The following is a 23,553-nucleotide window of genomic DNA, read 5'->3' as shown; positions in this document are numbered from 1 at the left end:
TGTGCTTCGTACTGAGGATTCTGGTGCCACCTGTGGGAAAAATGTATATTCATTCCCCACTATAAGGGCACTCGGAAAATAGATCTTACATTGCAGTAGTGTGTTATTAACAGATTTTATTATTACTTTTATTACTACTATTATTATTATATATTATTATTATTACTACTATTATTATATATTGTAATATATTATTATTATTATATTGTAATATTTTATTATTAACATATTATTATTATTATTTTTATTAATAATAATAATATAATATAAATATATGATAACTACTATTATTATCATTTTATAATACAAATTATTATTATTATTTCATTTTAGACATAAAAACCTCTATATGTTCTAGAGAAAGAACTATAATTGGGTATGGGCCCTTATTCAGATCTGATCGCAGCACAAATTTGTTTGGAAAATGGGCAAAACCATGTGCACTGCAGGTGGGGCAGATGTAACCTGTGCAGAGAGAGTTACATTTGGGGGGGGGGGGGGGGTGTTGGAACTGAAATCTAAATTGCAGTGTAAAATTAGAGCAGCCAGTATTTACCCTGCACAGAAACAAACTAACTCAAACAAATCTAACTCTCTCTGCACATGTTACATCTGCCCCACCTGCAGTGCACATGGTTTTGCACATTTGCCAAACAAATTTGTACTGCGATCAGATCTGAATAAAGGCCATGGATCATTGGGTAGACAGCATGATGGTCGACAAGCATTAGGTCGACACCATTAGGTCGCAATGCATTAAGGTCGACATGCAGGAAAGTCGACATGGGTTAGGTCGACAGGGTCATTGGGTCGACACAAGCATTAGGTCGACATGGGGAAGGTCGGCAGTCAAAAGGTCGACATGGGGTTTTTTACCATTTTTTTTGTCCCGAATTTCGACACAGTCGACATGGACACTGAAACGTAGCACCGAGTCCCCTTGCATGGCTCTCTGCACTCGCCATGTTTCGGGCATTCTCCCTCCATGCCCTAGTGGATGGTAGGGCATGAAATTCCGCCTGTCGGCACACGTCGGCCCAAATAATAAGTGAAACACCGCATGTCGACCTTTTGACTGTCGACCTAATGCTCGTGTCGACCTAAAGACCCTGTTGACCTAACCCATGTCGACCTACAGTCATGTTGACCTTAATGCATGTCGACCTAATGACCGTATCCTCTATAATTGTCTTAGATTTTTTCAATGCTAGTCCAATCTATATACACACAATATGCTTGCTGCACATTGCCATATATATATCAGTGACCCACATGGGTAGAGACATTGGACGGGGAAAAGAACTACAAGTCCCAGCATTCCCTGCACAGACACTGCACGAGCAGAGCAAAGTCCTGGAATCTGTGCTGCCTTTGCCTCCCCCGGATTCCTGGCTTACAAGGATTTTCATGTCACTGTCTATGAAACGTGCTATTATAATACAGGAGCAACATGTTATTAATGACTGTGCTTATGATAGGAGCCTGACTCCAGCTGCACAGGGACAGGCGCTGATCCCAAGCTGTGATGTGGCTATTGTACTGATACTAGGAGACATGGTGTGACTGTTATACCAATACAGTACTGTAATATACATTGTGTGACTGTTATACCAATACCATACTGTAATATACATTGTGTGACTATTATACCAATACCATACTGTAATAGACATTGTGTGGCTGTTATACCAATACCATACTGTAATAGACATTGTGTGACTATTATACCAATACCATACTGTAATAGGCATTGTGTGACTATTATACCCATACTGTAATAGACATTGTGTGGCTGTTATACCAATACAGTACTGTAATATACATTGTGTGACTGCTATACCAATACAGTACTGTAATATACATTGTGTGACTATTATACCAATACCATACTGTAATAGGCATTGTGTGACTATTATACCCAAACTGTAATAGACATGGTGTGACTGTTATACCAATACAGTACCGTAATATACATTGTGTGACTATTATACCAATACCATACTGTAATAGACATTGTGTGACTATTATACCCATACTGTAATAGGCATTGTGTGACTGTTATACCAATACAGTACTGTAATATACATTGTGTGACTGTTATACCAATACAGTACTGTAATATACATTGTGTGAATATTATACCAATACCATACTGTAATAGACATTGTGTGACTATTATACCCATACTGTAATAGGCATTGTGAGACTATTATACCAATACAGTACTGTAATATACATTGTGTGACTATTATACCCATACTGTAATAGACATTGTGTGACTGTTATACCAATACCATACTGTAATAGACATTGTGTGACTATTATACCCATACTGTAATAGACATTGTGTGACTGTTATACCAATACTGTAATATACATTGTGTGACTATTATACCCATACTGTAATAGACATTGTGTGACTGTTATACCAATACTGTAATATACATTGTGTGACTATTATACCCATACTGTAATAGGTATTGTGTGACTGTTATACCCATACTGTAATAGACATGGTGTGACTTTTATACCAATACAGTACTGTAATATACATTGTGTGACTATTATACCAATACCCATACTGTAATAGACATTGTGTGACTATTATACCCATACTGTAATAGACATAGTGTGACTGTTATACCAATACTGTAATATACATTGTGTGACTATTATACCCATACTGTAATAGGCATTGTGTGACTGTTATACCCATCCTGTAATAGACATGGTGTGACGGTTATACCAATACTGTAATATACATTATGTGACTATTATACCAATACCATACTGTAATAGACATTGTGTGACTATTATACCCATACTGTAATAGACATTGTGTGACTATTATACCAACACAGTACTGTAATATACATTGTGTGACTGTTATACCAATACTGTAATATGTACATTGTGTGACTATTATACCCATACTGTAATAGGCATTGTGTGACTGTTATACCCATACTGTAATAGGCATTGTGTGACTATTATACCAATACAGTACTGTAAAAGACATTGTGTGACTGTAATACCCATACTGTAATAGACATTGTGTGACTGTTATACCAATACTGTTCTGTAATAGACATTGTGTGACTGTTATACCCATACTGTAATATACATTGTGTGACTATTATACCCTTACTGTAATAGACATTGTGTGACTGTTATACCCATACTGTAATAAGCATTGTGTGACTATTATACCAATACAGTACTGTAATAGACATTGTGTGACTGTTATACCCGTACTGTAATAGACATTGTGTGACTGTTATACCCATACTGTAATAGGCATTGTGTCACTGTTATACCCATACTGTAATATACATTGTGTGACTATTATACCCGTACTGTAATAGACATTGTGTGACTGTTATACTCATACTGTAATAGGCATTGTGTCACTGTTATACCCGTACTGTAATAAACATTGTATGACTGTTATACCCATACTGTAATAGACATTGTGTGGCTATTATACCCATACTGTAATATGCATTGTGTGACTGTTATAACCGTACTGTAATAGACATTGTGTGACTGTTATACCCATACTGTAATAGGCATTGTGTGACTAATATACCCATACTGTACTATGCATTGTGTGACTGTTATACCCATACTGTAATAGGCATTGTGTGACTATTATACCAATACAGTACTGTAATAGACATTGTGTGACTATTATACCCATACTGTAATAGACATTGTGTGACTGTTATACAATACAGTACTGTAATAGACATTGTGTGACTGTTATACCTGTACTGTAATAGACATTGTGTGACTGTTATACCCATACTGTAATAAGCATTGTGTGACTATTATACCAATACAGTACTGTAATAGACATTGTGTGACTGTTATACCCATACTGTAATAAGCATTGTGTGACTATTATACCAATACAGTACTGTAATAGACATTGTGTGACTGTTATACCAATACCGTACTGTAATAGACATTGTGTGACTGTTATACCAATACCGTACTGTAATAGACATTGTGTGACTGTTATACCAATACCGTACTGTAATAGACATTGTGTGACTGCTATACCAATACAGTACTGTAATAGACATTGTGTGACTGTTATACCCATACTGTAATGTACATTGTGTGACTATTATACCCGTACTGTAATAGACATTGTGTAATTATTATACCCATACTGTAATAGACATTGTGTGACTGTTATACTCATACTGTAATAGACATTGTGAGACTGTTATACCCATACTGTAATAGGCATTGTGTGACTGTTAAACTCATACTGTAATAGGCATTGTGTCACTGTTATACCCATACTGTAATATACATTGTGTGACTATTATACCAATACAGTACTGTAATATACATTGTGTGACTGTTATACCAATACTGTAATATACATTGTGTGACTGTTATACCAATACTGTAATATACATTGTGTGACTGTTATACCCATACTGTAATAGGCATTGTGTGACTGTTATACCAATACTGTAATAGACATGGTGTGACTTTTATACCAATACAGTACTGTAATATACATTGTGTGACTATTATACCAATACAGTACTGTAATAGACATTGTGTGACTGTTATCCCAATACAGTACTGTAATATACATTGTGTGACTGTTATACCCGTACTGTAATAGGCATTGTGTGACTGTTATACCAATACCGTTCTGTAATAGACATTGTGTGACTGCTATACCAATACAGTACTGTAATAGACATTGTGTGACTGTTATACCCATACTGTAATATACATTGTGTGACTATTATACCCGTACTGTAATAGACATTGTGTGACTGTTATACCCATACTGTAATATACATTGTGTGACTATTATACCCGTACTGTAATAGACATTGTGTGACTATTATACCCGTACTGTAATACGTACTACGTTCTTGCCACTCATACACTCTCTGAAGAAGCCGCTGATAATCATAAACAGGCGGGGAAATGCGTTAGAGGAAGAATCTATTTGGTAATACATCTAAGAGGATTGGTACCTGTAAATCTGTTGTGACCAGCTTACCTGAAACCCACTCCGGATAAAGTTGTAAATTTGGCTAACCAGTGCCATCAACTGGGAGAACAGGATACAGCAGCACAAGGTCGTCTGTAAGGTACCAATATCTAAACTGTCTGGCCAGACGAGAAAAGAGACTATAAAATACCCTAAACCACTAATGAACAGGGTAATATAGTGTGTCTTCCAATTTTAACACTATACCTGGGAATGTACAGTGGCTACCATTATTAATATGCATATAACAACATCAGCCTGACGCTAATTACCATCATCAGGACAAAAATATAATATAAATACAACCGGTTATATATTCTACATTCCTGCATTTGTGTTTTTTATTTCTATTGATTTTTAATGTATTTTATTTGTGTATTATTAAAACTGTAATAATAACTCTAGTCGGGTGCGCAGCTCTATTTGTCCAATTTCTTTCCTTCCACGCTTAGGACTATGAGCAATCCCAATTAGAGCAGCAGCACCTAATAAAGAGTGAGGTCTGGCCGACCTAAATTACTAATAAAGTAATTATAGTAATAATTAGTAAATATAAAATCGACTTGGTGTGGCGCAGGACTTGTTCTCTATTTTTTTCTTGCTGTACTGTAATAGACATTGTGTGACTGTTATACCCATACTGTAATATGCATTGTGTGACTGTTATACCCATACTGTAATAGACATTGTGTGACTGTTATACCCATACTGTAATAGATATTGTGTGACTGTTATACCAATACTGTAATAGACATTGTGTGACTGTTATACCCATACTGTAATAGATATTGTGTGACTGTTATACCAATACTGTAATAGATATTGTATGATTAATTGATTTCCAGATGAGTGGTTACCATAGCAACTATCCGATGTGTACCGCCCTCCCTCCGTGTGTCCGGGATTGTGTTACAACCTGAACTGGAAGCAATCCCACAACCGGAAGTGGTGCAGCCAAGACCTGGGGCAGCATGCGGAAGAGATGGCAGGTCCAATATGTAAGCTACTTAAGTTTGATTTTTGCACTGAACTCATTGGTATCCTGATGTGACAGATCCCCATCCATAACCCCAGGAACCCTTAACTGACTTTTACTAAAGCCCAAAAGTCTTACCAAATCAGTTTTGTAATCACAGACACTTACTTGGAGTTTTACAACATAAAGGTTATTAACTTAAGACAAAATATATTTCCCATGGACAACCTCACAGGGATCTTATCACAATATATAAATCTTAGAGGCTATGGGAAGGAAGTTTATGGCAAAAAAATATAGGGTGTGCGATGCCATGACATATTGTAGATATACAATAATATGATTGTATGTCCCAAAAATAGGTTTAACGCACCCCCCCCCCCACTATCCATGCCACCCGAAGCGTGGCAAGTGCAGCGGGCCCACGCGAGGGGTGGCAGAACGCATCCTCTGACTTTTTCATTACCCCACTATCCACGTCGGCGTGGAGTTGATTTTATCGGCGTGGACACGTTTCGCCGCCCCCTTGCGGGGCTCGTTTCGCTCGCCACGCTTTGGGGTGGCGTGGATAGTGTAGGGGGGGTGCGTTAAATCTATTTTTGGGACATACAATCATATTATTATATACCTAATGTCATGGCATTGCACACCCTATAAAATCGCATGCTATTTTGCGGGACATGCAATGCGATATACTGGGGTGCAATGAGGAAAAAAAAATTACATGAAAAAATCGCATCACATCGCATGCTGCTATAATGGCCCATGCGATGCAATGCGGTGCCGTACGTAGGAAATCTGGGCGCCGTTCTAGGAAACAAGGGCCTTATTTTGGTTCATTCTTTCTGACAAAATCCTTCTTAGATGGGCAAAACCATGTGCACTGCAGGTGGGGCAGATGTAACATGTGCAGAGAGAGTTAGATTTGGGTGGGGTTTTACTTCAAAGTGAGATCTATATTGCAGTGTAAAAATAAAGCAGTCAGTATTTTCCCTGCACAGAAACAAAATTACTCACCCAAATCTAATTCTCTCTGCACATGTTACATCTGCCCCCCCTGCAGTGCACATGGTTTTGTCCATCTAAGAAGGATTTTGTCAGAAAGAATGAACCAAAATAAGGCCCCAAGTACTGAAATGACATATCCCACACGCATTTCTCTATCAGTGGTGGCCACGTTCCCGTGTGACCGGGGTCGTAGTCTTAGAGCAATTCACAAACGGTGATAAGCTAGTCCTATTGCAGTTTGTAAATGATGACCTTATGCGCACTTACCTTGCGTAGCTGGTACGATACCTCGAGGTGAGACTTTTGTACCTGCCGACCTTAGTGACAGTCGCTCTTTTAACCCTGTTGACTTTTGTACCTGCCGACATTAAACACAGTCACTCTTTTGAGGGGTGTACCCATGCTAATGCCATATCCTCGTGACCCTCCAACCTCCCTAATCATGTCGCACTCACTCAATCTATGCCCATTTTAGGCCACATAATAGGGCCCCCTATTCGCATTATGCCTAATAGACCTGGGGGGTGTATTATATAGAGAAAAAGGGAGTACCAACAATAGTAAAGCTAGTGTGATTATTATATAGGGCACACGGACAAGTCACATGAAACACGCTGCTAGTTAGGGTCAGGCTGAGGGGGGTTCTTAGGCTGCTGGGAGGGAGGGTTAGGCACTGGGGGGGGGGTAGGCTGTGAGGTGGGGCGGTGTAAGGTTTAAGCAGCAGGGGACGGGGGTAAGGCACTATCAGGGAGGGTTAGGCACGGGGGGGGGGGGGGGGCTAGGCTGTGAGGTGGGGCGGTGTAAGGTTTAAGCAGCAGGGGACGGGGGTAAGACACTATCAGGGAGAGTTAGGCACTGGGGGGGGGGTAAGCATACTTACCTTGCCCCTGTGGAGAGTCCCAGCGTCGGTAATCTGAAAGACGACATCACAACCGCCAGTCACTCGTATGTATCCCCCCATTGGGGACTCATGTCCTTATTTATTATCTATACTTGTCTGCTATTTACTATTCTACCCCTCGTCAGCACCAAAAATAAAAGTGTGCCTTTTATAGCGAGCCCCACATGTAAAGTAATCCGTGTCCCCTCGCTTCGCGCTCGCCACACTATATAAAATCAACTCCACGCCGACGTGGATAGTGGGGGTATGAAAACGTTGGAGGACGCGTTCCGTCGCCCCTCGCTGCGCTCCCCGCGCTTCGGGGTGGCGTGGATAGTGGGGGGATGCGTAAAACATCATTGTATGTCATACAATGATATTATTGTATAGCTAATGTAATGGCAATCGCATGCGATTTTGCGGGAGGTGCGATGCGATCCCCTGGGGCATATAGAACAGTGAATCAATTACATTACAAAATTGCATGGCATGGCACGGCACTAAAATGGCCCATGCGATGCGATTTCACTACGTTAGCGTACGTAGAAAATCTGGGCCCCGTGCTAGGAAACAAGTACCGATTTATCAAAGTTTTGAGAGAGATACACACCCAGCTTCTGTCATTTTTCAGTCCATCTTTGAAAAATAACAGCTAAGAGCTGATTGGCTAGCACTTTATCTCTCTCTAACTTATGTCTCTTCAAGCTTTGATAAACCGCCCCTTAATTTACCTGTGCTCAAGCTTGGATATCCTTAAAACCTGGATTGTAAGGGCAGAGTTTGGGAAACTGCCATATTTGCCTCAGTACAGACTCCACCGATTTACTTATAACATTATGAATCAACGTCACGTAAGCAGGGCCACCAAAAGAGGGGGGGGGGGGGGGAGTGGGTACTAATTACACGGGCCTGGGCTCTTTGGGGGGGGCCATGGGGGGCCTGCTCCGATCCCCCCCCCCTCCCAGGCAGCAGCAGCACACACGTACAGCATGTGGTGTGCTGACAGCAGGCTCAGCATGAGCGTCTCACTGACATCGTGAGAGCTCATGTAGATCCTGCTGTCAGCACAGAACATGCTGTAGGTGTGTTGCTACTGCTGCTGCTGCTGCTGCTGAGGTGGGGACGGCAACAATAACATTCCCCCCTTGATTTTAGAGTGTTTTTTTCACCCTCTCCTAAGCATTTTGGGGGCTTGATCTAATCGCGGGAGGTGGTCACACCCTACATTTTTTACCGGGGCCTGGCATACCTCTCGCCGGCCCTGCACGTAAGGAAGTAGACATCTTCATCTCTTCCCTGCATATTCAGTTCCAGTAATACACACAACCACATCAACCTCTATTCTTGTGAATAAGCGCTTTTAATAGTCCACAAATCTAAAAAAATATTCTCTTAATTTCCCCATAAATGTTGAATAAAACTAAAACTATGATCCTACAGCTGTCTGTACTCTTGTAAAGAGTATCGATGGTTTATTTTTATAGTGCATAAAAACTCTGTACAACATTTACAGCGCGGTTACACGGCTTCTCCATGGCGATTCCAACCGCCGTTTCGCTTTCAAACTGTTTTAAGTTCTTTGTTAAATCTCTGTCCACACTCCCAAACCTTCAAAGGAAGCCGTGATCCCAAAACCCGGATCCCTCTGCAGCGTCCAGCACTGTACAGTAGGTATGGTCTCCATTGACCATACTGAATAAAGCACAGATTGGTTATACAATATTGTGTGGTTCTGTGGCCTGAACGCTGTCCTGGCCAATATGGCAGACCCCAGCCCATACTCCAAGTGGCTCTGAAGAGCGCTAGGATTTGTCAGTAGGCTGCCAGTAAGCCCATGGGAACGCTCAGCATCTTAACAATAGTCGATACAGAATGCTATGTTCATTTACGTCAATTAAATTGGTTGTCTCGTTTCCCATGGACTCCTGTGTAGTGTCTGAAAATGGCTGCTATATAGAACAACAGTTGTTTAGTTCCTCCTCAGTACAGCCTCATCTTGACGCTAAGGACCAACCGATTGACGGGCTTATCACAACGAACGTTGTATTTTTATTTCAGTCCCAGCAATAACCTGTATGTCCGGCAAGACAAGTTGCCTCAGGTCTTCACAGCAATGTGTCCCCGGCGGAACGGAATATGGGAGGTGAAAGTTTGTCAACGTGAATGAATTAATAAATAAGAGTTTTGGTAATCCTGTCAGAATCAATCATATTCCACATTGCTCCATCTCTTTAAAAGACTTTTAAGTATGAGGTCCGTGATGTCCGAGACACAAAACTTTATCAGTAAAACAATCAGACTTTGGTACAGTAATTGTTATTCCATTTTGGAGTTTTGGCAATGAAGATTTTGAATGAAATTTCTTTTGTACAATAGAACGTTTGCCTTCACCGAGAGATAGCAATCAGGCTTAGCGACCAACGCTCGGCTTCGTCAGCGGAGATGGGGAGGAAGCACGCAGGATGAGGGTAAGGGTACGGCACTTTCAGGTCAGACCTTGTCATAATGTCTCCTGTATACAACGGAGATGGCGCCTTTATTTGTAAGGCCGGAGGAACCTAGACACCTTAGCACGCAGAAGTCTGATGAACGATTTGGGGAACATTTCTCTGGACTCCTGCGCGGTGTATTTGAAATAGTTTTGGGGATGTGCGAGTACGTCAAACAGGGCCTTTATCAGCTTCTTGTCCTGGGAACAGATAAAGGATAATAAGAAGAATGTGTGACTGTTGGCAGCACTACAGGGAGCTAGACACTAAACGAAAGCTAAGTTTCCCTTATAAATGCAAATTATGAGGTAAAAAAGGTGCAAAAGGTTCTGGGTGATACAAGTGTTATGTTTATAATGGTAAGTTATAGCTCTTAAAATTAATAATAATGGGAACCAATGAGTGGAAAGCAGAGCAGCAGGGACATAAGACTCTGCGGCTGCAGAACAACATCATACCCTCCAACATGACCCATTCCATTAGGTACAAAATACTCTGTTCCTGGACTTCCCTGCCAGTGGCAGTTACAGAGGTTGGACTCCAGCACAGTCCAAAATTCAGAGGGGGGATCACATCAACTGCCAGTGAGTCCAGGACCATGATGTTTGAGGTGGCAGTAGGTGTGGCTCCCCTTTTTGAATATTGGTCTGTGCTGCAGCCCCACCTCTGTAACTGCCACTGGCAGGGAAGTCCAGAAACAGAGCATTTTGTACCTAATGGAATGGGCAAGTGTATGCAACATGGGGGGGGGGGGTTTTTGCGGGGATACGCCATCTGCACCCAAGACCCTCGCTCTGCAGGTGTGGGCATGGGTACTGCCCACAAAATGGGTACTTTTATTAAAGCTTCTAAAAATGAAAGAGTTGATGTTGCCCATAGAAACCAATCTGATTCTGTCTATCATTTCCCAATTGCATCTCAGAAAACGATAGACAGACTTTGGTTGGTTGCTATCGGCAACATCACCTCTTTACATTTTTAGAAGCTTTAGTACATTTACCTCAATGTGTTTTCTGGCTGTATTTGGTAAAACAAGGAGAATAAATGTAGGACCAGGGTGATACACAGGGAGAATACCTTTAGTATTTCCTGGTGATTCTCCGATGCGTATAATCTCCCATCTCTGACGATATCCTCAATTAGCTCCTGATAGTCTTCTGCGGGGAACATGGAGGAAGCAGTACACAGTTAGTATGGTGCACAGGGTCAGTGGGGCAGAGGTACCTGCTCAGGAGATTATTGGGCATTATATAAGCAGAGTATGACAGGACAGACACCCCCCCCCCCCCCCATGATACATGGGGTGTTGGAGTCTCGCCACCTCCACGCAGGGCAGATGTAGGAAGGTATCCAGACGGCTGATTTTGTCGACATGCACAAGGTCAATATTAACAGGTCAACAAAAGCAGAAAGTGGACATGGAAAAGGTGGGCACATAACCATGTGCCACATAAATGGGCTGTTACACTGAAGAGGGAGGTCCTGGTGGTGGGGTTGGAGTCCTTTTACCCTCTAGCATCTCCTAAAAACTCGTACCCCAGAACAGTCCCTTACATTCTCTACACGTGTGGATCCGGGGTGCAAGGGTTGGGATGTCGGTCTCCCGCTAGCACTATTCCCTGCCCTTACCAGCAAACCACCAATATGTACTGACCCGAGGTGGATCCGGTGTGAGGGGTTTGGGGTGTCAGTCTCCCCCATAGCACTACTCCTTGCCCTTACCAGCAGACCACAAATAGGTATTGAGCGGAGGTGGATCCGAGGAGAGGAGGGGTTTCAGTCTCCCCCCCCCCCCCAGCATTACTCCCTGCCCTTAGCAGCACACCACCAATACGTATTGAGCGGTGGTGTATACAGGGGGAGGGGGTGTCACAGCACTACTCCATGCCCTTAGCAGTACACCAAGGTAGTGAGCCAGCACTACTTCCTGCCCGTAGCAGCACAACACCAATAGGTACTGAGCGGTGGTGTATACGGAGGAGGGGGTGTCACCCCCCTCCCCCCAGCACTACTCCCTGCCCTTAGCAGTACACCAAGGTAGTGAGCAGAGGTAGAACCAGGGAAGGGGGTTGGGATGTCGGCTCTCCCCCCCCTCCCAAGCACTACTCTCTGCCCTTAGCAGCACACCACCTTGAACCGTCTCGAGGACGAGAAAGTGGAATGTGATTTCTATGCATCATTGTCTACTTCGCTTTCCAATTCACAATACAAGATGAAGTCTATTGATCTGCAGTGTTTCCAGAGAACAATGCCGGTGCACCTGAATCCAATTTACTGTTCAAAGAAGACTCAAAGCTCTTTTCTCCGCTGAATGTATTTGCAGAGCTTGTTATAGACAATTCACTGACTCATAAAGTGCTAAAACAGCCAAGTGTAGGCTACATCTTCAGGTTGGTCAACAATCTTATTCCTAACTTCAGCACATACTACATCCAGGGGGTTATTCAGGTAGGTTTGCAAAATCAAACTCCTTCTTTAATGGACAAAACCATGCTGCACTGCAGGTGGGGCTGATGTAACATGTGCAGAGAGAATTAGATTTGGGTGAGTTATTTTGTTTCTGTGCAGAGTAAATACTGGCTGCTTTATTTTTACACTGCAATATAGATACCGGTTTGAACACACCCCACCCAAATCTAACTCTCTCTGCACATGTTACATCTGCCCCACCTGCAGTGCACCAGGTTTTGTCCATTAAAGAAGGAATTTGCTTTTGCAATCCAACCTGAATTAGGCCCCTAATGTACATCTCATTTCATGTTGTATTCTAGAGATTATGACCAAGACATATTGGCAGGTAGTAAAGATATGAAAAATATTATTATCCATGGCGCCCCTCCCCCCCCCGTCGCCGTCCCGCCAAGCACCCCTACCCCGCCGCCCATGCAAACCCTCCCTCAATCCCCCCGCAGCCTTACCTATCGCGCTGGTCCCGGCGGCTCCGTTCGTCTGCTGAGGACCACCAGAAAATGGCCGCCCAGATACAGCAGACAGTTTCAGAGAACTGTGTGCTATATGGGGGCGGCCATTTTGTGGTGGTCCTCAGCAGAAGAACGGAGCCGCCGGGACCAGCGCGATAGGTAAGGCTGCGGGGGGATTGAGGGAGGGTTTAACTATAGCACCGCAGCCCCCGGCGCCCCCACATGCACAGCGCCCCCCCCCCCCCCCCCGCTGTGGCGGGGGCTGCGGTGCTATAGTTACGCCGCTGCTTTGCTGATCACTGCAAGATAGGTGCAGGGGTCACAGTGGCCCGGTCTTTTCAGGCCCCATACCATGATGGCGGTCCTGAATGTTATTTACAAACTAGGTGATTCATTGCGCCCTACAGGCGCTCTTCACACCGTCGTAAGGGGCTGCGCCCCCTTAATTTGTGAACATTTGTATATGAGAAAGATGGTTAGAATTGTATGAAAGATGCCTGTATTGCAACTTGAGTTATAGGTGAAATGTGTTAAATAGGGAGCATATGATGTGGAAGGGGGTGTGTATTCTTTTGTTTAATGAAAAAGCAGTTGTTTAGGTGTGTGTGTGTGCAATAGTATAGTAGGATGTTTTTGGGTCAGCAGCTCCCCACTGGCGGAGGTCACGACACAGGAAAACAGGAGGCTGGGTAGTGATAGGGGTGTGTGGGCATAGGGGGGACCAAAGAGGAGGGTGGGGGACACTGTGCAGCTTCTGTCAGTGGGTGAGGGTCCAGCGTGGCAGTACAGGATGGTGCCCTGAGTCAGTGTCTCCTCCAACTGGGTGGGAGTTAGGGTGCATGAGAGCAGGAGGCTGGGATATGAGGCATGATAGGGGTATGTGGGCAACACAGCGTCAGCGACTCCCCAGTGGTGGAAGTTACGGTTCAGGAGAGCAGGAAGCTGGGTAGTGATAGGGGTGTGTGAGCATACGGCGGGGTGCGCGAATCGGGGGAGGGGGGCAGTGGGTTGCCGCGAATTGCGGGAGGGGGGGTCAAGGGGTGGGGGGGTGCCACGAATCCCGGGAGGGGGGGTGCTGCGAATCGCGAGAGGGGCGGGGGTGTTTTGCCGCGAATCGCGGGAGGGGTCGCAGGGGGTGCCACGAACCGCGGGAGTGGCGGGGGTTGCGGGCACGCTAATCGCGGGAGGGGGGGCATCTGGGGGCGCTCACCTGGTGGCTGTGTAGTAGGTTCCTGGGCAACATGGGGAGGCAGAGGGTGTCTGGCACTGTGGGCTCACTGCGCTGGTTCTTTGTCATGTGAGTCAGAGGCTCCACCCAGCGTTACAGACACACTCACACACTTTGAGTGACAGATGTAGCCAAATATATAAGAGATTGAAATAAAACTTTTCATTCATATTTGGTACATCATGCACCAATGTTTAGCCGAGACACATTTTCCAAGCACAAATTAATTGTAATATACAAAAAAAAAATCAGCTGCATTGTCCTCTTAATGCCGAAAGTCACTTTGGATATAAATTACATTTAATCAAACAGTATTTGTAGAGTAAAAGGGAACGTTGTATGTAATTGAGGTCACGGTCTTACCGTCGTATGTGACATAAGGGACTTGGAATCCTTTGGCGCTGTTCCCTTCGTTAGAGCGGAACTGTATCCAGAGCTTTTTAGAGCGTGATGTGAAGGCGATTGGGCGCTCGTAGGTCTGACACGTCTCATAGGTTGTCACGGAATTGGCCGAAGCTTAAAAAGAGCGATGATGAATGATGTTACTTCCTGAGAGTACTCAGAGTTGTTTCTTCAGCTGTCAAGTTACAAATATTCCAACAGGCCGTCCACGGTCACTATATATTGTTAGACAAGACAGCTGTGGCCTCATGGAAATGTACTAATGATGTTGCCCATAGCAACCAATCAGAGTTTGTATATAATTTCTCTCTTAAATCGTACAAAAAGATAAGGAGAATCGAATTGGTTGCTATGGGCAACATGACCTCTTTGAATTTTTTTAACATTTACCCATAATTTTCTTATATACTCTGTGCTGCTGGAGGACCCTGCTCCTCCCACTATATAACTCTCAGTCTGTGGCTTCCTGCTGCCCCCATTCCCCTCCTTACATCATGTCACTGCCCCTGTCACATGCAGCCCTGTCCTCACTAACACATCACTCATCTCCTGATATACTCTGTGCTGCCGGGGACCCTGCTCCTCCCACTATATAACCAGGGGCGGATTGGCCTGGCGGGAAACCGGGACATTTCCCGGTCGGCCGGTCCTTAAGACCCCAGATCCGGCCGCTCTCCCCCCCAGTCTGGGCCGCGGGCCGCGTAATCGCGGCCACAGCGTTTTGCCCAGATCAAAGATGGCCGCGGGAGGGCTGCTGCGCATGCGCGCCCACAAGCAGCTCCTCCCGCGGGGCTTTGGTAGTGTGCCCCTGATCCCCAGCAGCACTGCAGAGCCAGCCTAGGGGGGAACTGGTGAACGGTACCTTCTCCGGCTGCAGCAAGACAGTTTCCGAAAGGGGGCGTGGCCACGGGGGTCCGCGATTAGGCCACGCCCCCAACTTTGTCTGGCCCTGCTCTGCAGTTGCAGTAGCTGACTGCTGTGTGGTCCACGTCCAGAAGCCAGGTAAATGTATGTGTGCATGGACTGGGGACCACGTCACCACACTGTGTGATACAGTATATCTGTGTGTTGATCTACAGCATGTGTGCTGACTTGAGGGAGAGGGGCACGGCAGCAATTTCATACTGCCCACCCGCCTCCCCCCCTCCTCCCCCCCCTCCTCCCCCCACCAAAAACACCATAAAAAGTACCATTTTCATATATGTTGGATATTGAAAGTAATTACAATTATCCTAGTACTACAATGTCCAGCATGACCAGTTTCTATTAGTATACAGATTTGAACATTCATTCATGTATTCCTACATGCTGAGGATCAGATAGCCTGTGGTCCTCTGGCAGCTGCTGATAGAATGCTAGCATAACTCCCAACTGTCCCGCTTACCGCGGGAACGTCCCAATATTCAGGGACGTTCCCGCGTCCCGCTCGGGGCCACCATTGTCCCGCGGGGGGGGGGGGACAGTTGGGAGCCCCCCCGGCCTGCCAAGAATAGACGCTATGCGCACAGCATCTATTCAGCGCCGACGAGCGGCGAAAACGAGGGCGTGGCCGTAGTTCGCGTCATCCCGTGAGACCACGCCCCCTATTCTCATTGCCTCACTCCCTTTTCGGGAACGTCCCGACCTCCCAACTACAAAAGTTGGGAGGTATGTGCTAGTAGAAACTGACACGTCATGCTGGGACTTGTAGTACAAGGATAACTATTATGTACCTGGCAGTCTGTCCCTGGCTTGCTGCATGGCTTACTGCACTGCTTTGTCTTAAGACGTGCGCAGCGTGGCCTCCCTGTTCCCTCCCCGACCTCTCTGCACCCACTCTGCCCTGTCCGGCTCTTCCTCCCTCCCACATCACACGCATGTGCAGTCGATGGTGTCATGATGTCATCCGCACTGCGCAACAGGAGGAAGGGAACAGCAAATCACCCCAGGCACAAACAGGGACCTCGGGCAGGGCCGGGATTTGGATAGCATCAGTGGGACTCTGAGTTGGGTGGCGGTCAGCAGTCAGCCAAGAGTACCGCAGGCAGTGGCCAAATGTAATTTAGTTCCCCCCTAATCCAGCACCCAGGTCGAGTGACCCCCCCCCCCCCCCCCCCAGTTACGGCCCTGATAGGCCCTCTCCATCATGTCGGCACTAACACAAGGCTTAAGTGAGCTGGAACTGCATTCCGATTGGAGCCAGAACCGATTTATTTTATAACATGAACATGGATCAATGCATGCAGTGTAATGTGAATATGGGTCACCACGTGCTGTGTAATGTCAATAGGGGTCCCTACGTGCTGTGTAATGTCAATAGGGGTCCCTACGTGCTGTGTAATGTCAATAGGGGTCCCTACGTGCTGTGTAATGTCAATAGGGGTCCCTACGTGCTGTGTAATGTGAATATGGGTCACTACGTGCAGTGTAATGTCATTATGGGTCCCTATGTGATGTGTAATGTGAATATGGGTCACTGCGTGGTGTGTAATGTGAGTATGGGTCACTACGTGCAGTGTAATGTCAGTATGGGTCCCTATGTGATGTGTAATGTAAATATGGGTCACTACGTGCAGTGTAATGTGAATATGGGTCCCTAAGTGCAGTGTAATGTGAATATGGATCACTGCGCACTGTGTAATGTGACTATGGGTCACTACGTGCTGTTTAATGTGACTATAGTTCACTACGGGCTGTGTAATCTGAATATGGGTCACTACGTGCTGTGTAATGTGACTATTTGTCACTACGTGCTGTGTAATGTGACTATGGGTCACTATGTGCTGTGTAATGTGAATATTAGTCACTACACACAGTGTAATGTGAATACGGGTCACTACGTGCTGTGTAATGTGACTATGGGTCACTACGTGCTGTGTAATGTGAATATGGGTCACTACGTGCTGTGTAATGTGACTGGGTCACTACGTGCTGTGTAATGTGACTATGGGTCACTACGTGCTGTGTAATGTGACTATGGGCCACTACGTGCTGTGCAATGTGAATATGGGTCACTACGTGCTGTGTAATGTGTATATGGGTCACTGAGTGCTGTATAATGTCAGTATGGTTCACTATGTGCTGTGTAATGTGACTATGGGTCACTACGTGCTGTGTAATGTGAATATGGGTCACTACGTGCTGTATAATGTGAATATGGGTCACTGTGTGCTGTGTAATGTGACTACGGGTCACTATGTGCTGTGTAATGTGAATATCAGTCACTACATGCTGTGTAATGTGACTATGGGTCACTACGTGCTGTGTAATGTGAATATGGGTCACTACGTGCTGCGTAATGTGAATATGGGTCACTACGTGCTGTGTAATGTGAATATGGGTCACTACGTGCTGTGTAATGTGACTATGGGTCACTACGCACTGTGTAATGTGACTATGGGTCACTACGCGCTGTGTAATGTGACTATGGGTCACTACGTGCTGTGTAATGTGACTATGGGTCACTACGTGCTGTGTACTGTGACTATGGGTCACTACGTGCTGTGTAATGTGACTATGGGTCACTATGTGCTGTGTAATGTGATTATGGGTCACTACGTGTGCTGTGTAACGTGACTATGGGTCACTACGTGCTGTGTAATGTGAATATCAGTCACTACGCACAGTGTAATGTGAATATGGGTCACTACGTGGTGTGCAATGTGACTATGGGTCACTACGTGCTGTGTAATGTAAATATGGGTCACTACGTGCTGTGTAATGTGACTATGGGTCAGTATGTGCTGTGTGATGTGACTATGGGTCACTATGCGCTGTGTAATGTGACTATGGGTCACTACGTGCTGTGTAATGTGACTATGGGTCAGTACGTGCTGTGTAATGTGAATATCGGTCACTATGTGCTGTGTAATGTGACTATGGGTCACTATGTGCTGTGTAATGTGACTATGGGTCACTATGTGCTGTGTAATGTGAATAGAGGCCACTACATGCTGTGTAATGTGGATATGGGTCACTACGTGATGTGTAATGTTAATATGGGTCCATATGTGCTGTGTAATGTAAATATGGCTCACTACGTTCTGTGTAATGTGAGTATGGGTCACTACGTGATGTGTAATTTCAATATGGGTCACTAGGATTGTTCTACTCTAGCATAATATTTTGAACTGGGGGTACTACTCTGTGACGACACTAATTTCTTGTGATACTCCACCCTTTTTGTTTGGTGTGCACCTTCAGCGTGCACTATTCCTTTATAACATTTTGGCGGTAGGGAAAAGTTTATAATTTGTAGGGGGCACTGAACACACTAGCGCCAGCCCTTGGGGAGGGCATTGGCAGGGAAAGTGAGTTCTACCACCTCTCCATGACCATTTCAAGCCCTGCCGCTGGTTGTGGAGCCTAAATATGGGCAGTCATCCCTGTGCAGCAGCTCTTGCCGGTGGGCTCTCTTAAAGAGTAGGGCCCTAGGGTACTAACCCCCTATTCTCCCCTTAATCTGGCACTGCTCCCACCATAACCCTAACCTCCTCCAAGTGTTTAACCCTGCCTAACCCTGCCTTTGCTGGGAGAATGTTTTAAAACATAGGTGAAACTAGCAGCAGGGCTAGGGGGCACCAGCCAAAATTTTGCCTAGGTCACCCAATTGGCTAGGGTTGGATCTACCCAGCAGGCAATGCAGGAGTTTTTCACGTGGCCGAGAATCATCAACAACAGCATGGGCGGCACCTGGACAGCAAAGCTGCAGATTGAGGTGACTGCAGATGAGAGGTACATAACATTAAACTAATAATTAATATATGATGCAGCGCAGCCTGGCTCTGTGTGGCTGGAAGCAGTGGTACAAATATATATTCCTCTCAAGTCACCCCCTATTCCTCCTCCTCTCTAATCTCCCCCTGTTCCTCCTCCTTTCATGTCTCCCCCTGTTCCTCTCTTCTCATGTCTGCCCATTTCTCTCCCTCTCTTAAATCTCCCCGTCCTCTCCTCCGCTCACATCTCCCCCTGTCCTCTCCTCCTCTCACATCTCCCCCTGTTTCTCTCCCTCTCCTCTCCACGTTTCTCTCCTCTCAAATCTCCCCCTGTTCCTCTCCTCCTCCCACGTCTCCCCATTTCCAACCTCCTCTGACATCTTCCCCTATTACTTTTACATCACCTCCTCTCACGTCTTCCCCGTTCCTCCTTTCACCTCTACCCCTAATCCTCCTCTTTTCACGTCTCCCCCTGTTCCTCCTCCTTTCACGTCTCCCCCTGTTCCTCTCTTCCTCCCACGTCTCCCCATTCCTCTCCTCCTCTAACATCTTCCCCTATCACGTCTTCCCCGTTCCTCCTTTCACCTCTACCCCTGATCCTCCTCCTTTCACGTCTCCCCCTGTTCCTCCTCCTTTCACATCTCCCCCTATTCCTTCTCTCATGTCTCACCCTCTTATGTCTCCCTGTTTCCCCTCTCAAGGCTCTCCTCCTTTCACATCTTCCCCTGTTCCTCTCCTACTCTCATGCCTCCCTCTGTTTCTCTCATGTCTCCCCCAGTTCATCTCCTCCTCTCAGGTCTCTCCCTGTTTCTTCTACTCTCTCATCTCTCCCTGTTCCTCATCTGAAGTGTCTCCGTTCCGCCTCTCAGGTCTCTACCTGTTCCTCCTCCTTTTAAGTCTCCACCTTAGCTGTTGTTTTTGATAAGGGGTTCCCTGCCTTTCCCGCTTTAAATGACTCCACCCCCTTCATTGACTCCACCCCTTTTGTAGGGCTGCTTTTTAGAAATTTCCCGGGCTGGTTTTTCATCCCAATCCGCCCCTGTATATAACTCTCAGTATGTGGCTTCCTGCTGCCTCCATTCCCCTCCTCACATCATGTCACTGCCCCTGTCACATGCAATCCTGTCCTCACTGACACATCACTCATCTCCTGATATACTCTGTGCTGCTGGGGACCCTGCTCCTCCCACTATATAACTCTCAGTCTGTGGCTTCCTGCTGCCTCCATTCCCCTCCTCACACCATGTCACTGCCTCTGTCACATGCAGCCCTATCCTCACTGACACATCACTCATCTCCTGATATACTCTGTGCTGCTGGGGACCCTGCTCCTCCGACTATATAACTCTCAGTCTGTGGCTTCCTGCTGCCTCCATTCCCCTCCTCACATCATGTCACTGCCCCTGTCACATGCAGCCCTGTCCTCACTGACACATCTCTCATCTCCTGATATACTCTGTGCTGCTGTGCACACTGGCCACTACATGGTAAATGCAAATGATCAAGATAAAGTTAGTCAGGCAGCTTTTGTCCAAGAGAATGGATTCCCCTATAGATTACCCCAGGGTGACAGATGCATTAATAACCGCGTGGAAAATGAATAATTATAATGTCCGCGTTGTTTGTAGAACACAGTCTGGACAGAAACAAACTCACAGCTTTTCCTCATGACCAGATAATCCCCACATTCATCTTCTATGGGCAGGAAGATTTCTGGCACCACGATGAGGATCCGCCTCTTTGAGGGCGGGGTTATATTCCAAGTGCATTCTGTGTTGGCAGGGTAATTCCCGGGGTAATTCGGAGATTCTATGTACCCGGTAAAGTTACCGAGCTCGCCCCCGCACTGCCGGTCTGAGGAGAAAGTGAAGATGAAACGTTACATAGGTAATAGACGGTAAGCTTCTATAAACAAAAAAAGAGATGATGTTGCCAATAGCAACCAGATTCTGACTATTATTTCTCTATTTCATCCTAGAAAATGATAGAATATGATTAGTTGCTATGGCAACATCACCTCTTTTTGGCGTCGACGTTAGTTCACATTTTGATTGATTACCAATTTATTTTTTCAGATGCCCTAAGTAGGGGGCTGCGGAAACTTCTGGCACTTTAGATTATAAATAAATTGCATTAATAAGGATTTACGCCAACTTGTAAGTGTCTGGAATCCAAATTTTCCAGCGGCCAAGCTAATACGGCGAGGAGATGAAAGTAAAAGTTTAGAATCTGTTTATGAAAGCAACATGACCCGAAAAGCACCGATTCCGCGGCGGGGGGGGGGAGGGGGCGGACATTGCTGACTGACTGCTATGTGTGTCTGACAAGGTTACGTTGTGTTACATATCACAGCTGTCTGCGATCTCTCCGCCAGGAGGTGCTTAGCCTCGTCCCAGCGCAGATTGCTGTATTCTCTCTCTGTGCGCGCACCACTCTGTTCCAGCCGGGCGCGGTTTCTGAAATCTCTGTTTATTTCTCTCTGTGGCTATTTTGCAGAGATTTCCCTTAAAGCTACAACGCTACTGATTGGTTGGCGGTTTGTTCTGTCTGTGCACTTCAGCTGTGTTTTTGTATCATCCTCTGCTGCGTATTGCTGCTTCCTAATGTTATGACAGGCGGTAGGACGAACATACAGTAATAGTGTGCAGCGAGCCATGCGAGGGGACGCCGTACACTTAGACGGTGTCCATGTCGACTGTTGACATGGACACTGTGTCGACATTCGGGTAAAAAAAAAACGTGAAAAACCCATGTCCACCTTTTGACTAGCTATTGTCGACCTAATGATTGTGTCGACCATGCACCCATGTCGACCGTTAGCTGACATGTTAAGGCTGACATGCATAGACAGGAAGCAGCTATCTAGTGAGTGCTGTAGGAAGGCCTGTATAGGATGGGCACTGTCCATGCCCGTCCCAGTGAGGAGGCATTTATCATCGGGCATGGGCAGAGCGGCATGCTGGGTACTCACTTTTACACTGCGTTATATTAGTGGAGCCGTCAAAGTCAGTGCTGGTGTTTCCTGGGCAGGAGATACAGAAACTGCGGCCAAACTCTGGCTGGTAGGTTCCCACCACGCACCGCATACATCTGTGAGTCGTGGTGTTGTACAGGTGTCCTGGGGAGCACTGAACTGCACCGGCAGGGAGGACAGAGAGACAGCATCAACAGAGAGACAGCATCAACAGGGAGACAGCATCAACAGGGAGACAGCATCAACAGGGAGACAGCATCAACAGGGAGACAGCATCAACAGGGAGACAGCATCAACAGGGAGACAGCATCAACAGGGAGACCAACAGGGAGACAGCATCAACAGGGAGACAGCATCAACAGGGAGACAGCATCAACAGGGAGACAGCATCAACAGGGAGACAGCATCAACAGGGAGACAGCATCAACAGGGAGACCAACAGGGAGACAGCATCAACAGGGAGACAGCATCAACAGGGAGACAGCACCAACAGGGAGACAGCATCAACAGGGAGACAGCACCAACAGAGAGACAGCACCAACAGAGAGACAGCATCAACAGGGAGACAGCATCTACAGGGAGACAGCATCAACAGGGAGACCAACAGGGAGACAGCATCAACAGGGAGACAGCATCAACAGGGAGACAGCATCAACAGGGAGACAGCACCAACAGGGAGACAGCATCAACAGGGAGACAGCACCAACAGAGAGACAGCACCAACAGAGAGACAGCATCAACAGGGAGACAGCATCTACAGGGAGACAGCATCAACAGGGAGACAGCATCAACAGGGAGACAGCATCAACAGAGAGACAGGGAGGGAGGCCACACGTATAGAGGGAGAGCAGCAGCCGGAGAGACCCCACATACCGGAGAGAGAGACAGCATCAACAGAGAGACAGACAGGGAGACTGCACGTACCAAAGAGACAGATATACTGTATAGAGGG

General features: G+C 45.9%; 1 protein-coding gene across 5 annotated transcripts in view; it reads right to left on the bottom strand.

Annotated features, from left to right (window-relative positions):
- Window positions 1-9,234: 9,234 nt before the first annotated feature.
- SCUBE2 (signal peptide, CUB domain and EGF like domain containing 2) overlaps window positions 9,235-23,553 on the bottom strand; it is an 89,860-nt gene continuing 75,541 nt past the window's right edge. For all 5 annotated transcript variants that reach the window (XM_083164618.1, XM_083164617.1, XM_083164619.1 and 2 more), the window contains 5 exons: window positions 22,599-22,760; window positions 21,284-21,481; window positions 14,895-15,047; window positions 11,460-11,539; window positions 9,235-10,582 (listed from right to left, as the gene is read on the bottom strand). In XM_083164618.1, coding sequence (XP_083020744.1) covers window positions 10,430-10,582; window positions 11,460-11,539; window positions 14,895-15,047; window positions 21,284-21,481; window positions 22,599-22,760 — 746 coding nt within the window. In that variant the 3' untranslated portion in view covers window positions 9,235-10,429. The remainder of the gene's footprint in view (window positions 10,583-11,459; window positions 11,540-14,894; window positions 15,048-21,283; window positions 21,482-22,598; window positions 22,761-23,553) is intronic.

The sequence above is a fragment of the Crinia signifera genome, chromosome 11 (assembly GCF_055691185.1).
Source record: "Crinia signifera chromosome 11, ASM5569118v1, whole genome shotgun sequence".
NCBI classification, from domain to species: Eukaryota; Metazoa; Chordata; class Amphibia; order Anura; family Myobatrachidae; genus Crinia; species Crinia signifera.
Note: the sequence above shows the minus strand (reverse complement) of the source record. Positions and strands in the feature narration are given on the sequence as shown.